Genomic DNA, 20,355 nt, shown 5'->3' on the forward strand with positions numbered 1-20,355 from the left:
GTAGGCAAACAAGGATTTATTGGAGGGATGCAGGTGTAATTCACGGAACTGTGGGCCAAAGACGTGGTTGGGCCTCAGTAAAGCCTGGGAACCCGTGAGAGTGTAGGCCATGGTTGTTTGTCTGGAGGAGGGGGCTTTTATCTCACATAACCTTTTCATGGTTTTCATTCTCTGCAGAACAGCTTTCTCTGCTTTACCAGATCTGTGTGACCAGGTCTACAAAGGTATAGTTTAAGCAGCTAGCTTGATTAACTTCTTTTAGACCTTCAGCCAGATTAATTCGGGACGTAAAATAATTAGCTCTTTGAGGGGCCACTGTCCGTTTCCCAGACATTTGATGGGGAGGCCATGGTTCACTCCAGGAATATAGGGGAGCAGAGAATAGTTGTATGGGGAAAGAAAGTTTTCAGTAGGACAGAACCCTAGAAGTGCCTCCTGCTTGTTTTGTTTATGGAATGCAAAGAGAGAATTCCACCAACCATTTCAAGAATTGATGTAGGTAGTTTTAAGTAGTATAAATTCTTTATCATCAGAAGAAGCTACTTCTGCAGACATAACAGTGGGGTTGTCCTCTCCAAGTTTTAATGATTTTATTTATTTATTTGACAGAGAGCACAAGCAGGGGGAGCGGCAGGGAGAGGGGGAAGGAGAAGCAGGCTCCCTGCTAGGCAGAGAGCCTGATGTGGGGCTTGATCCTAGGACCCCAGGATCATGACCCCAGCGGACAGCAGACGCTTAACCACTGAGCTACCCAGGTGCCCCTGGCTGCAGTGTTTGAACTGAATTTCAAGCACTAGTCAAGATGATCACTAGTTTTCTGACAGCTGATTGAACTTAATGACTAGTTTTGCTTTTTCCTGTGAGAAATATGACAGACCTGTCAAAAATAATTATGCTTTAATTTAGTTCTGTGCCAATGACAGATGATGAAAACTCCATGAGAATTTCTAAATTACCAAAACACTCGTAGCATTTCTATATGCAAGATGGACAACCTAGTGCAATGCATAAGAATCATCTGGGGAGCTTTTTGCAAAACCAGGGGCCCAGCTGCATCCCTAGCACTTTGATTTTCTTACACTTGTGAAAAGTGCCTATGCGTAGAGGTAACAGGATCCCTGGATGATATGACACTCCCCAAATCTAAGAAGCACTGCCTCTTCAGGACTTAGTTTATTGGCATCTTTTGGGAATGTGAACATTAAACATCTCTAAAATACACCATACTTAAAATCGGTTCTCTGAGGGACACCTGGGTGGCTCATTCCGTTAAATGTCTGACCCTGGCTCATGGCATGATCCCTGGGTCCTGGGCTCCAGCCCCATGTGGGGCTCCTTTGCACTCACTGGGGAGTTTGCTTGTCCCTCTGCCCCTCCCCCTGCTTGTGCTCACGCTATCTCAAATAAATAAAATCTTTTAAAAAAAAATGGATTCTCTGAAATAGCTCTGATTTTCTTCTTCACCCTCAAGATAGGCTGTCTAGCTTCTTCCTGCTTCAGCTGTGCCCAGGTTTCTTTTAATGCCACATTCCAGCCTGAATTCCCAACTTCAGGGAACTCCTACCACCCAGAGCCTCACGCCAAAGAACAAAAACAAAACTCATTCATTCTGATTTTGTTAACAAAGCTGGTTGTGTTGCAAAAATTTTCCACAGTTAAGATTTGACTGGTTGCATCTCCATGGTGTCATTTTTACATGGTTTTCTGTCCCAGTGTTTCTTATAAATTGGTAGATTGACATAGAAACTCAGGCTGACAGGGTACTTGAGTGGTTCGGTTGGTTAAGCGTCTGCCTTCTTTGGCTCGGTCATCATCCCAGAGTCTTAGGATCAAGCCCCACATCAGGCTTCCTTCTGAGCCGGGAGCCTGCTTCTCCCTCTCCTTCTGCCTTCCCCCCTGCTTGTGCTCTCTGGCTTTCTCTCTCTGTCAAATAACAAAATCTTTAAAAAAAAGAAAAGAAACTCAGGCCACTTGGGGATAGATATTTTGGCAAGACTACTTAATAGATGGTGTGGTGGATTGCCTTAGGAGACCCACCAAACTCTCTTTGTTATGTTAACATCCATTTACGGCCTTTGCTTTGTTCTATTAGTTCATTAAGGACTGCTGATTATCTTTGAATACCCAATAAACAGGGTGTGATCCCGGGTCCCGAGATCGAGTCCCGTATCAGGCTCCTTGCATGGAGCCTGCTTCTCCGTCTGCCTGTGTCTCTGCCTCTCTCTCAGTCTCTCATGAATAAGTAAATAAAATCTTTTAAACCCCCCCCCCCCCCAAAAAAAAACAAGTGACATAGAACCTGGCCTTGATTCCTTATTAGAAGTGATTGTATCCCATTGCACCACCTTGTGGTTTTAGGTAATTTGGAGTGTTGCCCTCTGTCTTCCCTGAGTCTTGGTATGTTACAGAGTAGATGGGTCAGTACTGACTTGCTTGACGCATTCATATTTTCCTTTTCTTCTCTTCAAGCCCTTTACATATGTCCATTTTCTCTCAAGAACACATAATCATTATTTGTTTTTTATCTTGATTCTCACTGGAGGAAGAGAGGAGTCATGCTGTGGAATGTCTCTCCTTCCCTTTCTGACTCTGTATTGGAGCTGCCTTACTTTCTGTGACATTTGTTCTTTTAGGTAGGGAGTTGTCCCCTCCCGGTCCCTCCAGGGGGGACAACTAATAGTTGTCAATCCTAAATAATTTAGTACATTGAACTAATTTCCTGTCTTCCTTTAGTTAAAATACATTTTTTAAAGATTTTATTTATTTATTCATGAGAGAGAGAGAGAGAGAGAGGCAGAGACATGGGCAGAGGGAGAAGCAGGCTTCTCGCAGGAGCCAATGTGGGACTCGATCCCAGGATCCTGGGATCACACCCTGAGCCAAAGGCAGATGCTCAACCGCTGAGCCACCTAGGTGACCCTAAAAATATATTTTTAAAAAGTAGCTTGTCAAAAAAATCCTGAGGGTATATGTTTTAGTGTGTATTCTGAAAGACGACTTTGTTATTCATGTTGAGTCCTTAAACAAAGAAAAATATTACCATTTGTTCTTCTCTTTTAGGAAATTCATGCAAACGAGAAGGAAGTAACAGAGAAGGAAGTAACTCTTCACTTGTTGCCAGGTAACGGTCGTGTTAGCTTCAGACCTCATGTGCAACTCAAAGCCAGTGATATATGATGTCATCCCTAGTATTGCTATATATAAACTCCTTTGTTTTCATCCAGAAAGCTTATAACAGCGTGAGTTGGACAAAAATATCAAGATCTTTAGTTAAATCACTACATACCCGGTCTGAGTATTACAGCATCTGCCAAGAATTTTTCTTGTTTTCCTCTCCACCCAAGCTGATGAAAATAAACCTGGGAAATTCATCTCTTTCACAAGCAAATTAAGCCTTTTTCAGGTCACTGTATCTGGAGGCATCCAGTATTCTGGTCCTCACTCAGGAAATCCTGGTCCCCCACAGAGCCCTACATCTCACATGCTCTTCCTGATGCCCAGGGGTAGCTGCCCTGGACTAGCACAGCTGCCTAGGCCTCCCCAGGCAAGCCTTGGTGGGTGGCCTCACCTGTGGTCTCTGCTTACATATCTGAGCGTGTAAGTGCTAGGCAGCCTTGGGGTATACTAACCCTGAGCCTGCAGGAGCTTTATTCTGACATCATCACTAAGAGTCTGAATTGGTTAGTTATTTTTGAGATGGAAGAGAGACTCTGTACCTGAGGTTAAGCTTTAATCATTTGTGAATTCAGAAACAGAAACTACTTGATGGTTGTATCCCCTTAAATGTGTGCGGGCTCTCCTGAGGGCTGTGCATTCAGTTCTTCTTCCATTTTCTTTTTTCTAAACCAAGTAGCTTTTTTTGTCAGTTTTTTAAGGTATATTTCCCTAAACCAATAAAGGTCTCATTTTGGTACTTTTTTTTATCTTATTCCAGTTTGTTGAGAGAATATGAATATGTACAAGTTACTGACTGATCCACCTTTGGTAAATATATTGGGAACCTGGAATTAAAAAAAAATATATTTCTAAGTTTCAGAGGTTTTTTTTGTTTTTTTGTTTTTTTTTTTTTGTTGTTGTTGTTTGTTTGCTTGTTTTACAATAATGACTTAAACCTTAATTCATATACCACATTGTCCTTCCTTTTCTTGGGTCATAGATCCTGAAACTAACTTTCATTTTAGTGTTACCTTCTCCCATTCTCTGTATTACCTGAGGACTCTTCTAGATGTGCACCCTCCATTTCCCAGACTAGAACATGATCTTTTCCAGCTCCTGCCTCCCATGATTCAAGACTCTGCACATGTGAGCTGATAGCTATGGTGCAGCACGTCGAGCTTGCAGAGCCTCACGGGATGTTGTATTAGCCAATGCGTTCCGGTGTCTCTAGTTGCCAGTGCATGGCCACGGACTGACATGGCTTGCTGGGGCTTAGGGAGATACTCACTATTAAAAGCTGTTTCACATTAGGAGTTGAAAGCACGGGAAGTCTTGTTCACATATCTTCTATCTTGAACTAGTTGAGGCACTTTTTCTGGAACTATTTTAAACCCTAATGAGGCCCCAATTCATTGTTTTCTTCAAGCTCTGTGGTCCCTCTGGAAGCTGCCCTGGTGACTGAGCCACCTCCCATATTTCCTGAGTAATTAACTCCTTGGGAGATGGAAACATATACCATGAGAGGCATCCCTTCATAGTCTCAGTGTCTGACACTCTTCTTTATTTTCATTTTAAAAGTTAGACCAAGTGAATTTTGAGTCCAAAAATAAATTGAAAGACATTGAAGATAATATCCAGAGGGATTCTGAGGGGAGATAGTTATCTGTTGAAAGAGAAGAAAATTCTTTTTCTTTTTTGTTACAAAACATTTGCACTTGGTTTTTTATTTCTTCCCTACCCGTCTCCTGCTCTCATCCAAATGTCCATCCCTCATGAACTTCTCTGCTTCCAGGGAGCAGTGAATGCTTACTTATCCTGAAATCCTCATCTCAACTGTAAAGAGAAGAAGTCTCCTCTATCTCCAGGAAATAGAGCTGCTCGTGTAGGCTGGGCACCTCAGATGGAGCAGGAAAGGTGACACACTGAGAGGAAATAGCCTCCAACTAAGAAAGAGAGGAAACCATTTTTTTCCCACAAACCTCTGACCTCCCTTTTCCTCCCATCCTTGTCTGTGGAGCCAGAGTGCATGTGGTCTTGCTGCACCTCTTGTCTGAGGAAGCTGCTTGTAAGCCCTGTGGCTGGGGAGCCACCCTGCTTTCTCTCAGCAGTTCCGGAGTGAGAGATGATGGTCCACTCTCACCACAACTCAGGCTGGAGCTCCATATTCTAGAGCCTTGCTCATTTCATTCATTTAGGAGATCACTTCTGTGTAATGCCTGCTTGGCCCAAGTGACAGGAACACTGAGGTCTGCACTTGCAAGCATCACTGAGATCATTTCCACGTATTGGAAATGTTCTTTATTCACAGTGAGAAGATAGGGAAGTGTGCTGTGTGGAGGTGTAGCTGAGCCATTTTGGTTTTACTTATCAGTGGTCTCTACTCTGCTTCATCTTTGTTCCTGGCATTTGCAGCTCCTGCTGTGCTGCCAAGTGTGGAGTTCTGAAGGGCTGCCATATATCATGTGTTTGTCTTTACCGTGCATAGAGCTGGGGAAGCCCTTTAGTGTTTGCATACTGCTTATTCCCTAAGGACTCTAATGAGGACTTGTTTTGGTTTCCATCAGGTGAACAGCTGCTTTGTGAAGCCAGTACAGTGCTGAAGTATGTCCAGGAGGATTCCTGTCAGCGTGGGATCTATGGGAAACTTGTGTGCACAGACTTCAAGATTGCCTTCTTGGGCGATGATGAATCTGCGTTGGATAATGATGTGTGTGCGAGCTGTATTTGGCTGAGTTGGGCGGAGCAGTGCAGTTGTATCTCCATCATCTTTTTCCTCAGCTCTGCAATTACTTTGTCTCCCTCCCCACCCCCAACACACATTAAACACAAAGGACAGAAGTCCTCACTGTTATATTGTTCTCTATCCCTTGGGATCTCTCTTCAGGGGTAGGACCACTCTAAAATTTCCCTCCAGTGCCTCAGGTCACACTGGCTTGCATCTGCCTTCAGGGGTTGACACTGTCAACTTCTTGTTTTTTTTCTGTATTTCATCACAGTAGGTAGCATTCACTGGAATCACATCTCCCCAAATATACAAGTTCCCTGTGTTTCCTGCCCCTCAAATTCAGGAACTGAGTTCAGTTGTGAAACTGATGCTGAATGCAGCACTTGAATTTGGGTTTACTTTGCCCTGAGTAGCAGTGTCCTTGTAAGACTTGTCTCGACTTGCAGAGAATGGGCAGCGGGACGAGGGAGAAGACTGCCTGCACCACTCAGGGAGCCCTGTATGTTGATGCAAACCCAGCTGTCCCAGCCCATCCTTGCTGCCTTGGAGCGTGGCCTTCTGTGCTGCCGTCCACTCTCATGGCTTGGCTCCGTGTCCTGTACACATAAGGACAGCATTCACAGAAACTTGAATCTTTCAGTGTTTTCTTCCTAAGCCTGGCTTCATGTAGCTGTCATTCACTAGTTTGCATTTATGTAGAGAAATCTTAACCTCTCAAAATGATTATGTGTGGCATGGCTGGTTCACCTGGGACCAGCCCAGGAATGGCAAGTCATGCCTGGGTTTGGAAAAAAGTGCTTACCAGCTTTCCTTGCACACTTCATCTTCCCTTTCCTAGAGAATGTGGCTCCATTTCCCTGTTTGCTTTTTAGAGTGTACACTCAATTTTTCCCCCAGTTTTTTTAAGATATCATTAACATATAATGTATTATTTTAAGGAGTATAACAATGATTTGATACGTGTGTATATATTGCATAATGAATACTGGAATAAGTTTAGTTAACATCTGTTATGTCATATAGTTACCAATTTGTTTTCCTTATGATGAGATCTTTCTTGATGAGATCTTTCTTTGATGAGATCATCAAGTATATAATACAGTATTGTTAACTATAATCACCAGGCTGTATGTTACATCCCATGATTTGTTCATCAGTTTATACCTTTTGACCACCTTCAACCATTTCTTTCTCCCCATCTGTTTTTCTTAATGTGCAATTGGAAAATGGCGATTTGTTCTGCCTATAAATGTTTAATAGGGCATAGAAAGGAGTCACAGTTGTTTCCTTTTGAATCTTTTAGGAGGCCCAATTTAAGAATAAGGTTATAGGAGAAAATGACATCACACTGCACTGCGTTGATCAGATTTATGGAGGTAAGTATCTTTTCCTCTGGGGTGTTGCCAGCCTTTGAAATGATAATGCTATGGTCCTTTACAGTTTACTAAAGTTTCTTTACATATTTATTTTGTTTAAATCAGTTGTATGAATGATGAAATTGAGATGTGAAGTGGCTTATCTGGGACCGCTTAGCTAGAGGAGTTTGGACTTGAATTTAGAACCTGTTCTAATATTCTGCAGTACCATCATATATGCTAGATCATACTTGTGGCTGTTTGTGTTATCTGTGTAGGTTTTACTCCAAAGACTAATCTGATAAAGGTTTGTTGCACTGCATTCTGAGTCTTTTCTGCTAAGGGTCAAGCCTCTTTATGCTTCACTTCTCTTTTTCTGCAGTAAGGGCTTTTTTAGAAATTATTCAGTAGCCTTTTATGATGATCTCGACACCAGTAGGTGCTGTGTGGTCCAAACTTTGTGGCAGGGAGGGAAGTGTCAGGAGAGCCCCTGTCCATAAACCCAAGGCTCCACTGTCCTGACAGCATGTCCTTAGTGACCCCCTTCCATCTTTTATAATCTTAGCTTCTGGAGTCAGAGAGCCAGGGTGGGGTCCCTGCTGACAGTGCCATTTAGAAGACAGCACCTTTTCTCTCACTTTTGAGAGGTGTTAATAGTCTACCTTGTTTCCTCAACATTAACTTTTGACTTATAACGTGATTTCCCTTCCCGATTTCATTATCGATGTATAGTGTTTGATGAGAAAAAGAAACCTCTTTTTGGACAATTGAAGAAATACCCTGAAAAACTCATCATCCACTGCAAAGACCTTCGAGTGTTCCACTTTGGTCTGAGGTACACAAAAGAAGAGGAAGTCAAAAGGGTAACTAGTTGCATGTATTTGTAGGTTTTCTTTCCCATCAGTGTCCCCACTAGCTCTTACTTGTTGCTTATATTGCACGGAAGTGGAGGGGGAGCATTTCACTCTCTATAGTTGAAATTGCTTTATAATCATATATGCTTTGATTAGATTCGAGAGAGAATTTGGTGAAGCAAGCCTGCATATTAGGTTGGCATATACTACCTTTAATCCTTCAGGTCATGATGGTTTTATTCCTGGTACCTCTGAAGGATGGGGGGTGGTACCAAGGTCAGGAGGCAAGCCTCTCCTCCCACATCTGACAGTCTCTCCAAACAGTAGTAGCAGAAACCCCCAACTCCTGAAATGGATGAGTTCATATCTGGGAAGTAGTAGAAGTATGTGGGAGGAGGAAGAGGTACATGTGGCCCACAGGCAAAGCCAAGTTACCAAATGAGGCCTGTGATTTTGGACACTAAAGAAAAAAATCTCATTGCTGCAGCAAGTAAAAATACATAACTGGATGAACTGGTTACAGTGGTCACTGTAACTTCTAGGATTTCTCTTACTCAGGTATTGAAGGTCTCAGACTTACCATGGTCATACTAAATCCATTCGGGAAAACCTGAACAGGGGCCAGGTCATCTGTTCTAGTGACAGTTGAGTTAAACACACTTAACAGGTAACTCCTTGGTTTTCTTTCAGAGAGTGTGGTACTCCAGTTAGAATAATGAACATGACTCCGGTATCTCTTCTGAGCAGGAAAAGAGTGATGTAGTTAGGGGAAAGTCCTTGAGAAGCCAGAAACTTCATTTTAAATGATGTTTTTAGTCATCTGTCCAAACTTACTTTTGTTTAGAAACTTTAAACCAAAAGCACAATGGATTGGTTTCTTTTTCTGATCTTCTAGAAGAAGGTCCTGAAGGCCACAAGTGGATCAGAATATTTAAGTGTCTTGATTCTTGTCTGATATTAGCTCTATGTCTCTGATGTGTCAGATTTTTAGAGTATCTGCATATGGCACTTACGTTTTTGTAGCACCTTGTTTCTGAGGAATGAGACTGATTTTAAAATTTCCCTAGAAATTGAGGGGTGCCAAGGTGGCTCATTTGATTGGGTGCCTGACTCTTTTGACTTTGGTTCAGGTAGTGATCTCAGGGCTGTAAGATCAAGCTCCACGTCGGGCTCCACAATGAGTCTACTTACGTTGCTCGCTCCCTCCCCTTTAGCCCCATGCACACATGCGCTCTCACTCTTTCAAATGAATGGATAATTTTTTTTAAAAAATAGGCAACTTCCCTGACTCAGGCCACCTCTCCGAGTCATGGAACCTTGCCTGGGAGCGCTCCCCATTAAAGCACTTTCGAATCTAAAAATAAAAGAAAAGAAAAGAAAAGAAAAGAAATAAAATAAATAAAATAAATAAATAAAATAAAATAAATAAAATAAATAAAATAAAATAAAATAATAAAATTAAAAAATAAAAATAAAAATAAAAATAAAAATAGAAAAACAACTTTTTTTTTCAATTTCCCTAGTGCTTCAGGGCCGCCTGAAGGTGGCTCAGTCAGTTGAACATCCGACTCTGGGTTTCTGATCAGGGCATGATTTTAGGGTCATGGGATTAAGCCCTGCCTCAGGCTCTGTACTTGGCACAGTCTATTTGGGATTCTCTGTCCTGCTTCTCCACTCCTTCTGCTGCTCATTCTCTCTCTCTCTCTCAAATAAATGAGTAAGTAAAATCTTTAAAATTTCCCTAGAAATTCAAAGCTCTTAAAAAACCTGACAAAATTGTTAACATTCTGTTTGTCTGGAATTATTCCAAAAGATAATATCATAGGGACCTTGGAGTTTTCTGCTGCCCAGAGGAGCCTATTAGTATGACTGAAACCTAGACAACTTAGTATTTATCTGCCAAAAGCATGACTTATCCATTGTTTTATTCTTTTCTAGATTGTCAGTGGCATAATTCATCATACCCAAGCTCCTAAACTGCTTAAAAGATTATTTCTGTTTTCCTATGCAGCTGCTGCACAAAACAATACAGGTGAGTCTCCTGGGCTCTCATTTGCAGGTGGGCAAACCTTTTAAATTCCTACATGAAACTAGCAGGCAAAAACCCATCCATGAGTTTCTTTTTCCTCTTTCCTAGCAATTGATTGCCTCTTGCTTGGGTAGGTCATTCAAGTTCCCTTTTTAAAAAAAGTTTCGCCTTTTTTTTCCCCCTGTGATCTTTGTTGCTTTTTAACTTATCTTTAGGTTTATTTACTTTTTTGTGAGGGAATATTGGTTTGATTGTTTATGAAAGATAAAATCAGCATATTATAATGGTAATGTGAGACTGGAGAAACAAAATTCAGACAAGTTTAAAATAATCCCTGTTTATCCTTGTTTGTTTTTTTTTTCCACCGTAATATATTTCATTTCATTTCATAACACTCTAGAGAATGTCTTGCATTCTAGAAAGCTTTTATTTTTATTTATTTATTTTTAAGATTTTATTTATTTATTTATTCATGAGAGACACAGTGAGAGAGAGGCAGAGGGAGAAGCAAGGCTCCATGCAGGGAGCCTGATGTGGGACTCGATCCGTGGACTCCAGGATCAGGCCCTGGGCCAAAGGCACCTGGTGCTAAACCGCTGAGCCACCCAGGGATCCCTAGAAAGCTTTTAAACAACCAGAACGTGCTCTGTAGCAAATGTTTTGGGGGAATAGAACAGTTGTATGTGAGAGAGTATCTGACAACAGAAGTATGCTTACATAACTTAAAATTCCAAATGTTTTCCATTTGATTCACTGCAAAAGGGAGCAGTCTTTTAACTAAGAAACTTTGGTCGATTAGCTGTTAATAATGCCTAGCACTATACAGTGTTTCCCCGGATGTCTGTCTTCCCCTTCCTCTCCATCCTTCTCCTCGGTTTGTTTACTCACTCTGCTGGTCAATCTTAACATCACATTGATGTTGAATGACTCTGTACTATGTCCTTATCATCAGGGAAGTGGTATGTTAGTTTAACAACAGACATGGGGCTTTCTGGGGTGCAGAATTGAACTGCTTATTTGGTCAACATTTTGAACACTTGATATGGGTCACGGCTGTGGGGATGGAAGTCGATAGGACTAAATCCTTGTCTTCTATGAGCATCACGTCAAGCACAGACAGCCGAGAGATGTGTTCTCTGGTGGAGGGGCTGGTCACACCGGAGGAGGGAGGCTTTCACGGCTATTACAGGCTATCACAGGCTGTGCCGGAGCTGGTAGTGGAGGATGTGGGCATGTGGTCATGGAGGAGTATTTTAGGCAGAGGGCTCAGCATGTGTAGAAATGTAGATATCTGAGAGAAAAGGTTACATTTTGGTGACTTAATAGAAAAGCTGTGAATTTTGGGGTCTGTCCCACCAGAGTTCAAATCCTTGCCCAGCTGCTCAATACCTGTGTGATCTTGGGGCTGACACTAAATTCTTGGGGCATCTGTTTTTCTCATTTTAAAAACAGCGGTGTTAAAGCCTCTATTAAAGTGTTGTGAAGATTATAAATTGTTAAATGCATGGCACATAGGGTGCAGTCAGTTAAGTGAGGGTTAATGGAAAGTATAACTGCATATTATTCAGGGTGGATTATGTTCAGAGAATTGCACTAACTTAAGATAGTGCTTGCTTTACTGTTAGACTGAACATAAAATTAGTTCCTTGGGGATCCCTGGGTGGCTCAGCAGTTTAGCGCCTGCCTTCGGCCCAGGGCATGATCCTGGAGCCTCAGGATCAAGTCCCGCATCAGTCTCCCTGCATGGAGCCCGCTTTTCCCTCTGCCTGCATCTCTGCCTCTCTCTGTCTCTGTATCTCTCATGAATAAATAGATAAAATCTTTAAAAAAATTAGTTCCTTAATTCAGTAAGGTCATCTTTGTAAATGACAGATGTTTTCACTGTAGCTGTAGGTATAAGTGCTGAGTAACTGGCTTACCACAGCTTATTGCAATATGAGATATACAAAATATAACTTATTAATTACTATAATTTATATAAACATTTATTGGGTTTACATTTGAAAAATAATACTCTATTTTTAGGAATTCTACGTCTTCCTTATATCCTGACTCTTGGTTCAGATTCAGCATAGGACAGTTTCTTAACTCCCCAACACTATGTTGATCCGTGTTCCAAAACCCTTACCTTGATTGACTCTGGCAGTTTCTTCACTTTGTGGTATGTGTGTGTGTGTGAGTGTGTGTGCACGTGCGCGCGCCACAAGGCCCAGGATATGTGTCATCTTTTATTCTGTTTTCCATCTTTTTAAAAATCCTCCTTCCAGTCCCCATTTTTTGAGAAGTAAATGTTATAAGTGATAGATGCTAATTGACCAGTTAGCTTTTGCATGGAGCAGCAGTTTGTAGAGGTGGGTACTTTGCAAACTGAACATCTTTAGTTACTTTCTAGCTTGATAATTCACAAAAAGTGCTTTGGCTGAAAGGTCCTGAATACTCTGGGACATGGCATTTTAGGGAAGGACTTATCTGTGTTGCTAAAAGAATTATCTACTCTTGAATAGTGTGTTACAAATATTTGTGTCCACTGGGAAATTTTTTTGGTGTCTATTACTTTATCCTTTACAGCTGCTTGGGTTTGGATTCCAGTTCTGCCATTGCCTAACTCTGTGACCTTAGGCAAGTTCATGACCTTTCTGTGCCACATCTGTAAAATGGAGAAATTAATATTACCCTACCCTATAGGATTGTGAAGATTGAGTTAATAAAATGTAGTATGCTCAGAACAGTGCCTGGCACACACCTAAGTGCTATGTAAGCTTAACTACTGTTTTTATCATTATTCTTATTCTCTTGTGTACTATAATCTGGTTTTATTTTAATGAAATAAAATAGCATGGAGGAGTTTTATCAAACACTATTTTCCCAAAACGCTTGGCTTTTTTTAGATGTGCAAGGACTTGAACTAACTGATTTGTTTAAAAAGCTGAGACTATTTTGGTGTGTGTCACCCAGCAGTCTTTGGCTTGGGAGAAGACCAAGAACACATCTGCTGGGCTGCAGGAATAGTGCTCCTGGACATTTCCTCCTAGCAGGTAGCAGTAGCAGGGCAGGGTGAGGGGCAGAAGACCCCATCTAACCCTTACCCTCCCACAGCTGTGTGATCTGATGATGCCCTTTAATAACTGTCACACTGGAAAATCCTCTTGTTGGCAGTGCATCTTCAAATTGAAGGAAGATTTACATTCAGGGACCTGACACGCTATTCAAATGAGTTTGCCATCTTATGCACATATTCGTAGGGCTGAAAATATTTTATTATTTTAGCATCTGTGCCAAGCCTGTCTTCTGGTGCTTCACAGCATCTTTTATGTTATATAAATTATCTCATGGTCAGATGACTGAAAATTGAGCTATAAATTACTTTTGCAAGGAGTGGAACAAGAACACCTCCTTTCTTCCAGTATAAAAAGACAGACCCTTAGTCATAATTTTGGGTTAATGACAAAAAAAAAAAAAAAAAAAAAAGGAACAAGGTTAGGATTAATCAGTGACCTTGCTGTGCTTGGATAAAAATGGGCTTAGTGAACAAAATTAGGGCTTACAAATCCACTTTCACATCATTAAAATACCTGTACTTTACACAAGATTTTGTCTTTTCAAATTTGTTTTGCTAGCCACTGATCCCAAGAACTATACTGTAATGTTTGACACCCTTAAGGACTGGTGTTGGGAATTGGAGCGGACCAAAGGCAACGTCAAGTACAAAGCAGTGAGTGTCAATGAAGGCTATAAAGTCTGTGTAAGGTAAGCATTCAGTGCTCTTTTTTTTTTTTTTTTTTTAACAGCTTCATTGAGGTAGAATTCTCATGCCATACAGTTCACACATTTGAAATATACAGTATCACAGGGTTGTGCAGCCATCACCACGATCAATTTTAGAACTATTTCATCAGCTCCAGAAGAAGCCTCATACTCCTTAATAGTTGCTCCACATGTGCCCTCACCACCCCCAGCCCTAGGCAACCTCTGATCTACTTTCTGTCTCCATAGTTGACATATTCTCAAGATTTCATATAAATGGAATCTAATAACAAGTGGTCTTTATGTGTGGCTTATTCACTTAGCATAATGTTGTCAAGGGTCATCCATGTTGTAGCATGTATCAGAATTCCATTCTTTTTTATTGCTGAATAATATTCCAGGGTATGGATAGACCACATTTTATTTATCCACTCATCAGTTGATCAGCTATTATGAATAATGCTGCTATAAACATTTGTTTTTAAGGTTTTATGTTTCCATTTCTCTCGTATATATGTATGTATATATGTTTATACATGCACATATATGTGTGGAATATATACGGAAACATATAATGTTTCCATTTCGTGTGTGTGTGTGTGTGTTCACACACCTAGGGGTAGAGTTGCTGGGTCAAATAGTACAAAATGTTTTTCACAGTGACTGCACTATTTACACTCCCATCAGCAATGTAGGAGAGCTCCATGTTTTCCATGTCAATACTATACTTAAGAAACCCTTAAGATGTCCCTTAAAACATTTAAAAGTGAATTTGTGTCTTTGTTTTCCTCCATTATAGTCTAAGTAAAATTATTAGAGGCATTTTTAAATTTATATTGTGTGTTTGCTTTCCTTTTACTTAGCACTTCATTTATTCAGCAAAAATCTTTGAGTGGTGGGGTGCCTGGTTAGGCATGCGATGCCTTTGAGTGGTGGGGTGCCTGGTTAGGCATGCGATGCCTTTGAGTGGTGGGGTGCCTGGTTAGGCATGCGATGGTTAGGCACAGCTGGTTAGGCATGCAATTCTTGGTTTCGGCTCATGATCTTGGAGTCTTGCTCAGTGGGGAATCTGCTTCTCTCTCCCCCTTTATCCTTCTGTCACTGGGTGTGCACTCTTTCTCTCTCTCTCAAATGAATGGATAAATCTTTTAAAAAAAGAATTCTTTGAGTGGCTGCCATATGCCAGGTAATGTCCTGGCTACTGGAGATACAACAGTTAACAAAGAGCCTAAAAATCCCTGCCCTCTTGGAACTTTCACTCTAGTGGGATGAAAACAATGATAAAATAAATGAGTGATTATAACACATTGAAAGGTAGTAAGTACTATGAAGAAACATAGATCACAGAGGGCTAAGGGGGTGCTGGAGGTGTTGGTGGGGAGGGGTGGTCAGGCACTGGAGACAGTAGAGACAAAGCCCCTGAAGTGGAGTCTTGTCTGGTTTCTGTGAGGAACAGCAAGGAGTCCAGGGGCTGGGGAGGAACCATCAACTGGCAGAGTAGTAGGGGGTGAGGTCAGGGCAGAGAAAGGTAGTTAGATGGTTTCGGGGAGGAGGCTTTCAGAATTTATGGTGCAGCGAGGAGTAGTTTGAGCAGAGGCGTGATGTGATTTGACCTTCATTTTTAAGGGATGACTCTGCATAATCCTTTTCTTTTTTAAAGATTTATTTATTTATTTGAAAGAGAATATGCACATGAGCAGGAGGGGCAGAGGGAGAGAGAGAATCTCAAGCAGACTCCTCACTGAGTTCTGAGCCCAATGCAGGGATCGATCTCACAACCGCAAGATCATGACTTGAGCCAAAACCAAGAATTGAACACAACTGACTATGCCACCCCAGTGCCCCTGTATACTCCTTTTGTAAAATCTTGAAACTTCTCATTTTGGAATGTACCCAATATCCTGCTAGCAGTTTCATAGATTTATATTTTTGTGGAGCTTTTTGTATTTATGGTTCTCACAGACCTGTTCAGCACATCAGTTTTGATTTGGATCAGTCTCAAACATTTATAAAGTTAGCTTTCCTGACACAGCACAACCTGGAGTGACAGTGGGGAAGGGGCCTGCAGAGCAAGTGTCACCTCCCCATTCCCCCTCTTCTCCTCCCCTCTTTCCTAGTCACAAAGGATGAAAAGGGGAAGCTAGCTCTTGCTCAGAAAGAAGTTAGAAACCCCTGCACCTAGGAGGTGATAGTTTATGATATGTTGACACTGATAGAAGGCATCCCCATTCTCAGAATTGTTTTTTAAAAATCCTGGCACATGTTGATTAAATTCATTGGTATTTGTGTAGTTGTCAGCACATCAAAAATATACTTGGTAAAAGGCAGGTGGAGAAGGAAGCTTTTAAATATTTTTTTATTTCAGAGAGTGCAGGAATGTGAGCAAGTGGGGGGAGGGGCAGAGGGAGAAAGAATCTTCAAGCAGACATGCCACTGAGCGTGGAGCCTGAAGTGGGGCTTGATCTCACAACCCATGAGATCAGAACCTGATTGGGGGGGTGGGGCCTACCTGGGTGGCTCAGGGCATGATCCCAGAGTCCTGGGATCAAGTCCCACATCGGGCTTCCTGCATGGAGCCTGCTTCTCCCTCTGCCTGTGTCTCTGCCTCTCTTTCTGTGTCTCTCATGAATAAATAAATAAAATCTTAAAAAAAACCCCAAAAACCCGGATTGGAAACCAAGAGTCAGACCCCCAACTGACTGAGCCACCTAGGTACTCCATGGAGTGGAAGCTTTAATTAGTGGTTATCAGAGAAAATGGAGCTTTCTCAAGGTTTTAGTGCTGGGAGCACTCAGCACAAACACATACCCTGTGGACTGCCCCACCCATGCTTGCAGTCCCCGCACCCTTTTCTGTCCCATGGAGAAGATACAGGGCAAGCTTGTATCTTGTGCCTTGTGTCTCACCTGCACCACTATAGTGCTGCCTCCATGGTCTCCGCCACCCACTCTGGTCTCCCAGCATCCGTTCTCTGTGTCTCAAAGGGCCCTTCATGGTTTGATTCCTGCCTCACGCCCCTCAATACCCCCTTTGACCATACTAACCCCACTCCCATAGGCCTGCCTGTGTGGTCTCCTGTCTGGAATGCTCCTTCTGCTTTCAGCCACACAAGTGTGGTTACTCGCATCTTATTTGTCAGCTCTTAGCTCACATGTTACTTTCATGGGGAACCTTCTCCAAGGCCAGGTCTCTCTCTTTTTTTTTTTTTAAATATTTTTTATTTATTTATTCATGAGAGACACACACACACACACACACAGAGGCAGAGACACAGGCAGAGGGAGAAGCAGGCTCCACAGAAGGAGCCCGATGTGGGACTCGATCCTGGGTCTCCAGGATCACACCTCAGGCTGCAGGCGGCGCCAAACCGCTGCGCCACCAGGGCTGCCCCAAGGCCAGGTCTCTGTGAGAGCGAAAGCTTCTGTTCTGTTCATGGCCTCTCTTCCCAGCACTTCCTACAGTTGTAAGTTTATTTTTATTTGTATCACCGTTTGGAAATGTTTGTTTCTGTAGCCTGTCCGCTCTGGAGAATCAAGTACACTATCATGGGGGATTTTTGTTGTTGTTGTTTTGTTTTGTTAATCATTATATCCTCAATACCACATACAGTGCCTGGTTTTAAGAGGCACTCAATAAATAGGAAACAGAATGAGTAAATTAATGAAAGCCCTTCCCTCAGTAGGTAGATGGCACTCCAGTCAGTTTTGATAATAGGAAACTGAGCATCTACTCCATCTTTTCTGGAGGTCAGGGCTGGCTTACCAGTCTTCCTTCTCCTGAAAAGCCTTCCTCTCATCTTGCCTCCCTGCCAGAATATCGGAAGGTCTGTTAACCCTATAGGGCATGTGTAACACGATGGAGCCTGTGAATTGACACTGCCGCAGGAAGACCTTGCTGCCCTGCTCTTGTCCTGCTGAGGGTTTCCTCACCCTAACTGAGGCTAGGGCGGATCGGACAACTTTCTTTCAGTAATAAAACATCCTGTATTTGGAAAAGTTTACTTTGTATTTGAAAACTCATCCTGATGACTAAACTGGCTGCTCTTCCAAGGAGGGAGGGTTCACTGTTTGTGGACATTGGGAACCTCACAGCAGAGAGCCCTCAGAACTTCCTAGTAGTTCACTGGGACAAAGGAGGACATCTTAGACTCCACTCACTGGTGCAGAGCTGTCCATCTCTGTGCCAGCCTCCTTCCAGGAGCCACTACATGCCACATACACTAATACACTTGGTTCTGACATTTTTCCCTTTTTGGTAAAAGACTGTTTATAAGAGGAAATTAACTGGCTAACCAACATTGTAAAAAAAATTTAACCTCACTGGTACTAGTTGGGGAAGACATGCAAATTTTTAAAACCTTGTGGCCCCATCTCTGTAGAATGAGCCTCTGGGGACAGAGCTGGGACTTGGGGCTAAACCCACCCCACACGTAGGTCTCCTGTAAAGGCTGAGAAACTGTGGTCTGTTGGTAAGTTGCCAGCTAGAGCAGAGCTGCTTCCTCAGTCACCTGGGGAGTTTGTTAACATGCAGATTCTGATTCAGTTGAGGTTCATCTTGAGAATGTGCTGTCTAGGTGATGTTCCTGCAGACTTGGAGTAGCAGGATCTTCTAGAACAACTGCCATCATCCTGCCTGTACACTGGGAAGCTTTTGAGCCTCAGATTTTTTTCTTCAAGCTTCTGATACTTAGTAGTTCTGGGGTGGAGCCTGGACATAAGGAGGTTATTAATATTCCCATGTAATTTTTTTTTTTTAAGATTTTATTTGTTTGAGAAAGAGCACAAGCTTGGGAGGGAGGAGCCAAAGGGAGAGGGAGAAGCAGACTTCTTGCTGTGAGAACCTTCCTTCTTGGTGAGCAGGGAGCCTGATATGGCGCCTGATCCCAGAACCCCAGGATCATGACCCGAGCCAAAGGCAGACACTTAACCTACTAAACCACCCAGGCGCCCCTTCCTTTGTGATCTTATTTTATTTTATAAATAAATTTTATTTATTCATGAGAGACAGAGAGAGAGAGAGAGGGGCAGAGACACAGGCAGAGGGAGAAGCAGGCTCCATGCAGGGAGCCCGATGTGGGACTGGATCCCCGGACCCCAGGATCATGCCCTGGGCTGAAGGCAGGTGCTAAACCCCTGAGCCACCCAGGTGTCCCTCCTCTGTGATTTTAATGGGCAGCCTGAGTTCATTGATTTGTGAAGGGTTTTTTGGGGGGGTGGGGAGGGGGGTTGTTTGTTTACTTCAGTGATAACACCTGAAGAAGGGATAGCTTACCACCTATGCATTCGAGGCGACATATAAGAAAATATTCTGAACATGTCAAACTTCAAAAGCCAAGTAATTCTTAACAGTTTTGATGGTTTGAAATACCTTGTCCTTGGGATCCCTGGGTGGCGCAGCAGTTTGGCCTGCCTTTGCCCCAGGGCGTGATCCTGAAGACCCGGGATCGAATCCCACATCGGGCTCCCGGTGCATGGAGCCTGCTTCTCCCTCTGCCTGTGTCTCTGCCTCTCTCTCTCTCTCTCTCTCTCTCTCTCTCTCTCTATCATAAATAAGTAAAAATTAAAAAAAAAATGAAATACCTTGTCCTTGATCAGTGTTTTCCAAAGCTGGTTCTGTATTATATAATGAGAGCTTTTTTCTTTTTAATTACTTTAAAAATTTTTTAATGGAAAATTTCAAGCAGTATAAAAGAAAAGAGAATACAGTGAGTTCCCTTTTATTCATCACCCTCCTTCAACAATTATTCTTATGCCTAATCCTATTTTCTCTGTGCTTCCCTTGGGTTATTTTGGAATAAATCCCAGACCTCATCACATTTCATTCATGAGTATTTTGATATACATCTCTAATAATTAAGGACTCTTTTTATAAATATAACCATAAAACCATTATTATACCTTTCAAATTTAACATTAAAACCCTCAATGTTGAGATCCCTGGGTGGCGCAGCGGTTTAGCGCCTGCCTTTGGCCCAGGGCGTGATCTTGGAGACCTGGGATCGAATCCCACGTCGGGCTCCTGGTGCATGGTGCCTGCTTCTCCCTCTGCCTATGTCTCTGCCTCTCTCTCTCTCTCTCTCTCTCTGTGACTATCATAAATAAATAAAAATTAAAAAACAAACAAACAAAAAAAAACCCTCAATGTCATTTAGTAGCCTAAGTCAGTGTTCAAAAATTTCCCCATTGTTTTTATAAATTTTTAAACAAATTTTCAGCTTTTTATCTGTTTTATCATTAAATTTATCATTTATTTATCAATTATTTATCATTTATTTATCAATCTCAGTGAGATTGATATGTTGCAACTGATTGATAGGTTTCTCAAGTCTTAATCTATAGATCTTCCTACCATTATTTCTTTTCTTGCAATGTATTTGAAGAAACCAGGCTATTTTCTGATTGTTTCCTGTAATCTGGATTTTGTTGGTATTTAAAATGTGCTCCATCCCTTGTGAATTGATTAGATCTAAAGATGATCACATTCAAATTCCAA

General features: G+C 42.0%; 1 protein-coding gene across 1 annotated transcript in view; it reads left to right on the forward strand.

The window, feature by feature from the left end:
- The window catches only part of MTMR12 (myotubularin related protein 12), a 72,466-nt gene that overhangs the window by 26,514 nt on the left and 25,597 nt on the right, over positions 1-20,355 (forward strand). The window contains exons 2-7 of the mRNA XM_072757141.1: positions 3,061-3,121; positions 5,721-5,863; positions 7,185-7,257; positions 7,969-8,099; positions 10,029-10,122; positions 13,737-13,866. Of these exons, the coding sequence (XP_072613242.1) occupies positions 3,061-3,121; positions 5,721-5,863; positions 7,185-7,257; positions 7,969-8,099; positions 10,029-10,122; positions 13,737-13,866 (632 nt within the window). The remainder of the gene's footprint in view (positions 1-3,060; positions 3,122-5,720; positions 5,864-7,184; positions 7,258-7,968; positions 8,100-10,028; positions 10,123-13,736; positions 13,867-20,355) is intronic.

This window comes from Vulpes vulpes, chromosome 4 (assembly GCF_048418805.1).
Source record: "Vulpes vulpes isolate BD-2025 chromosome 4, VulVul3, whole genome shotgun sequence".
Lineage (NCBI taxonomy): Eukaryota > Metazoa > Chordata > Mammalia > Carnivora > Canidae > Vulpes > Vulpes vulpes.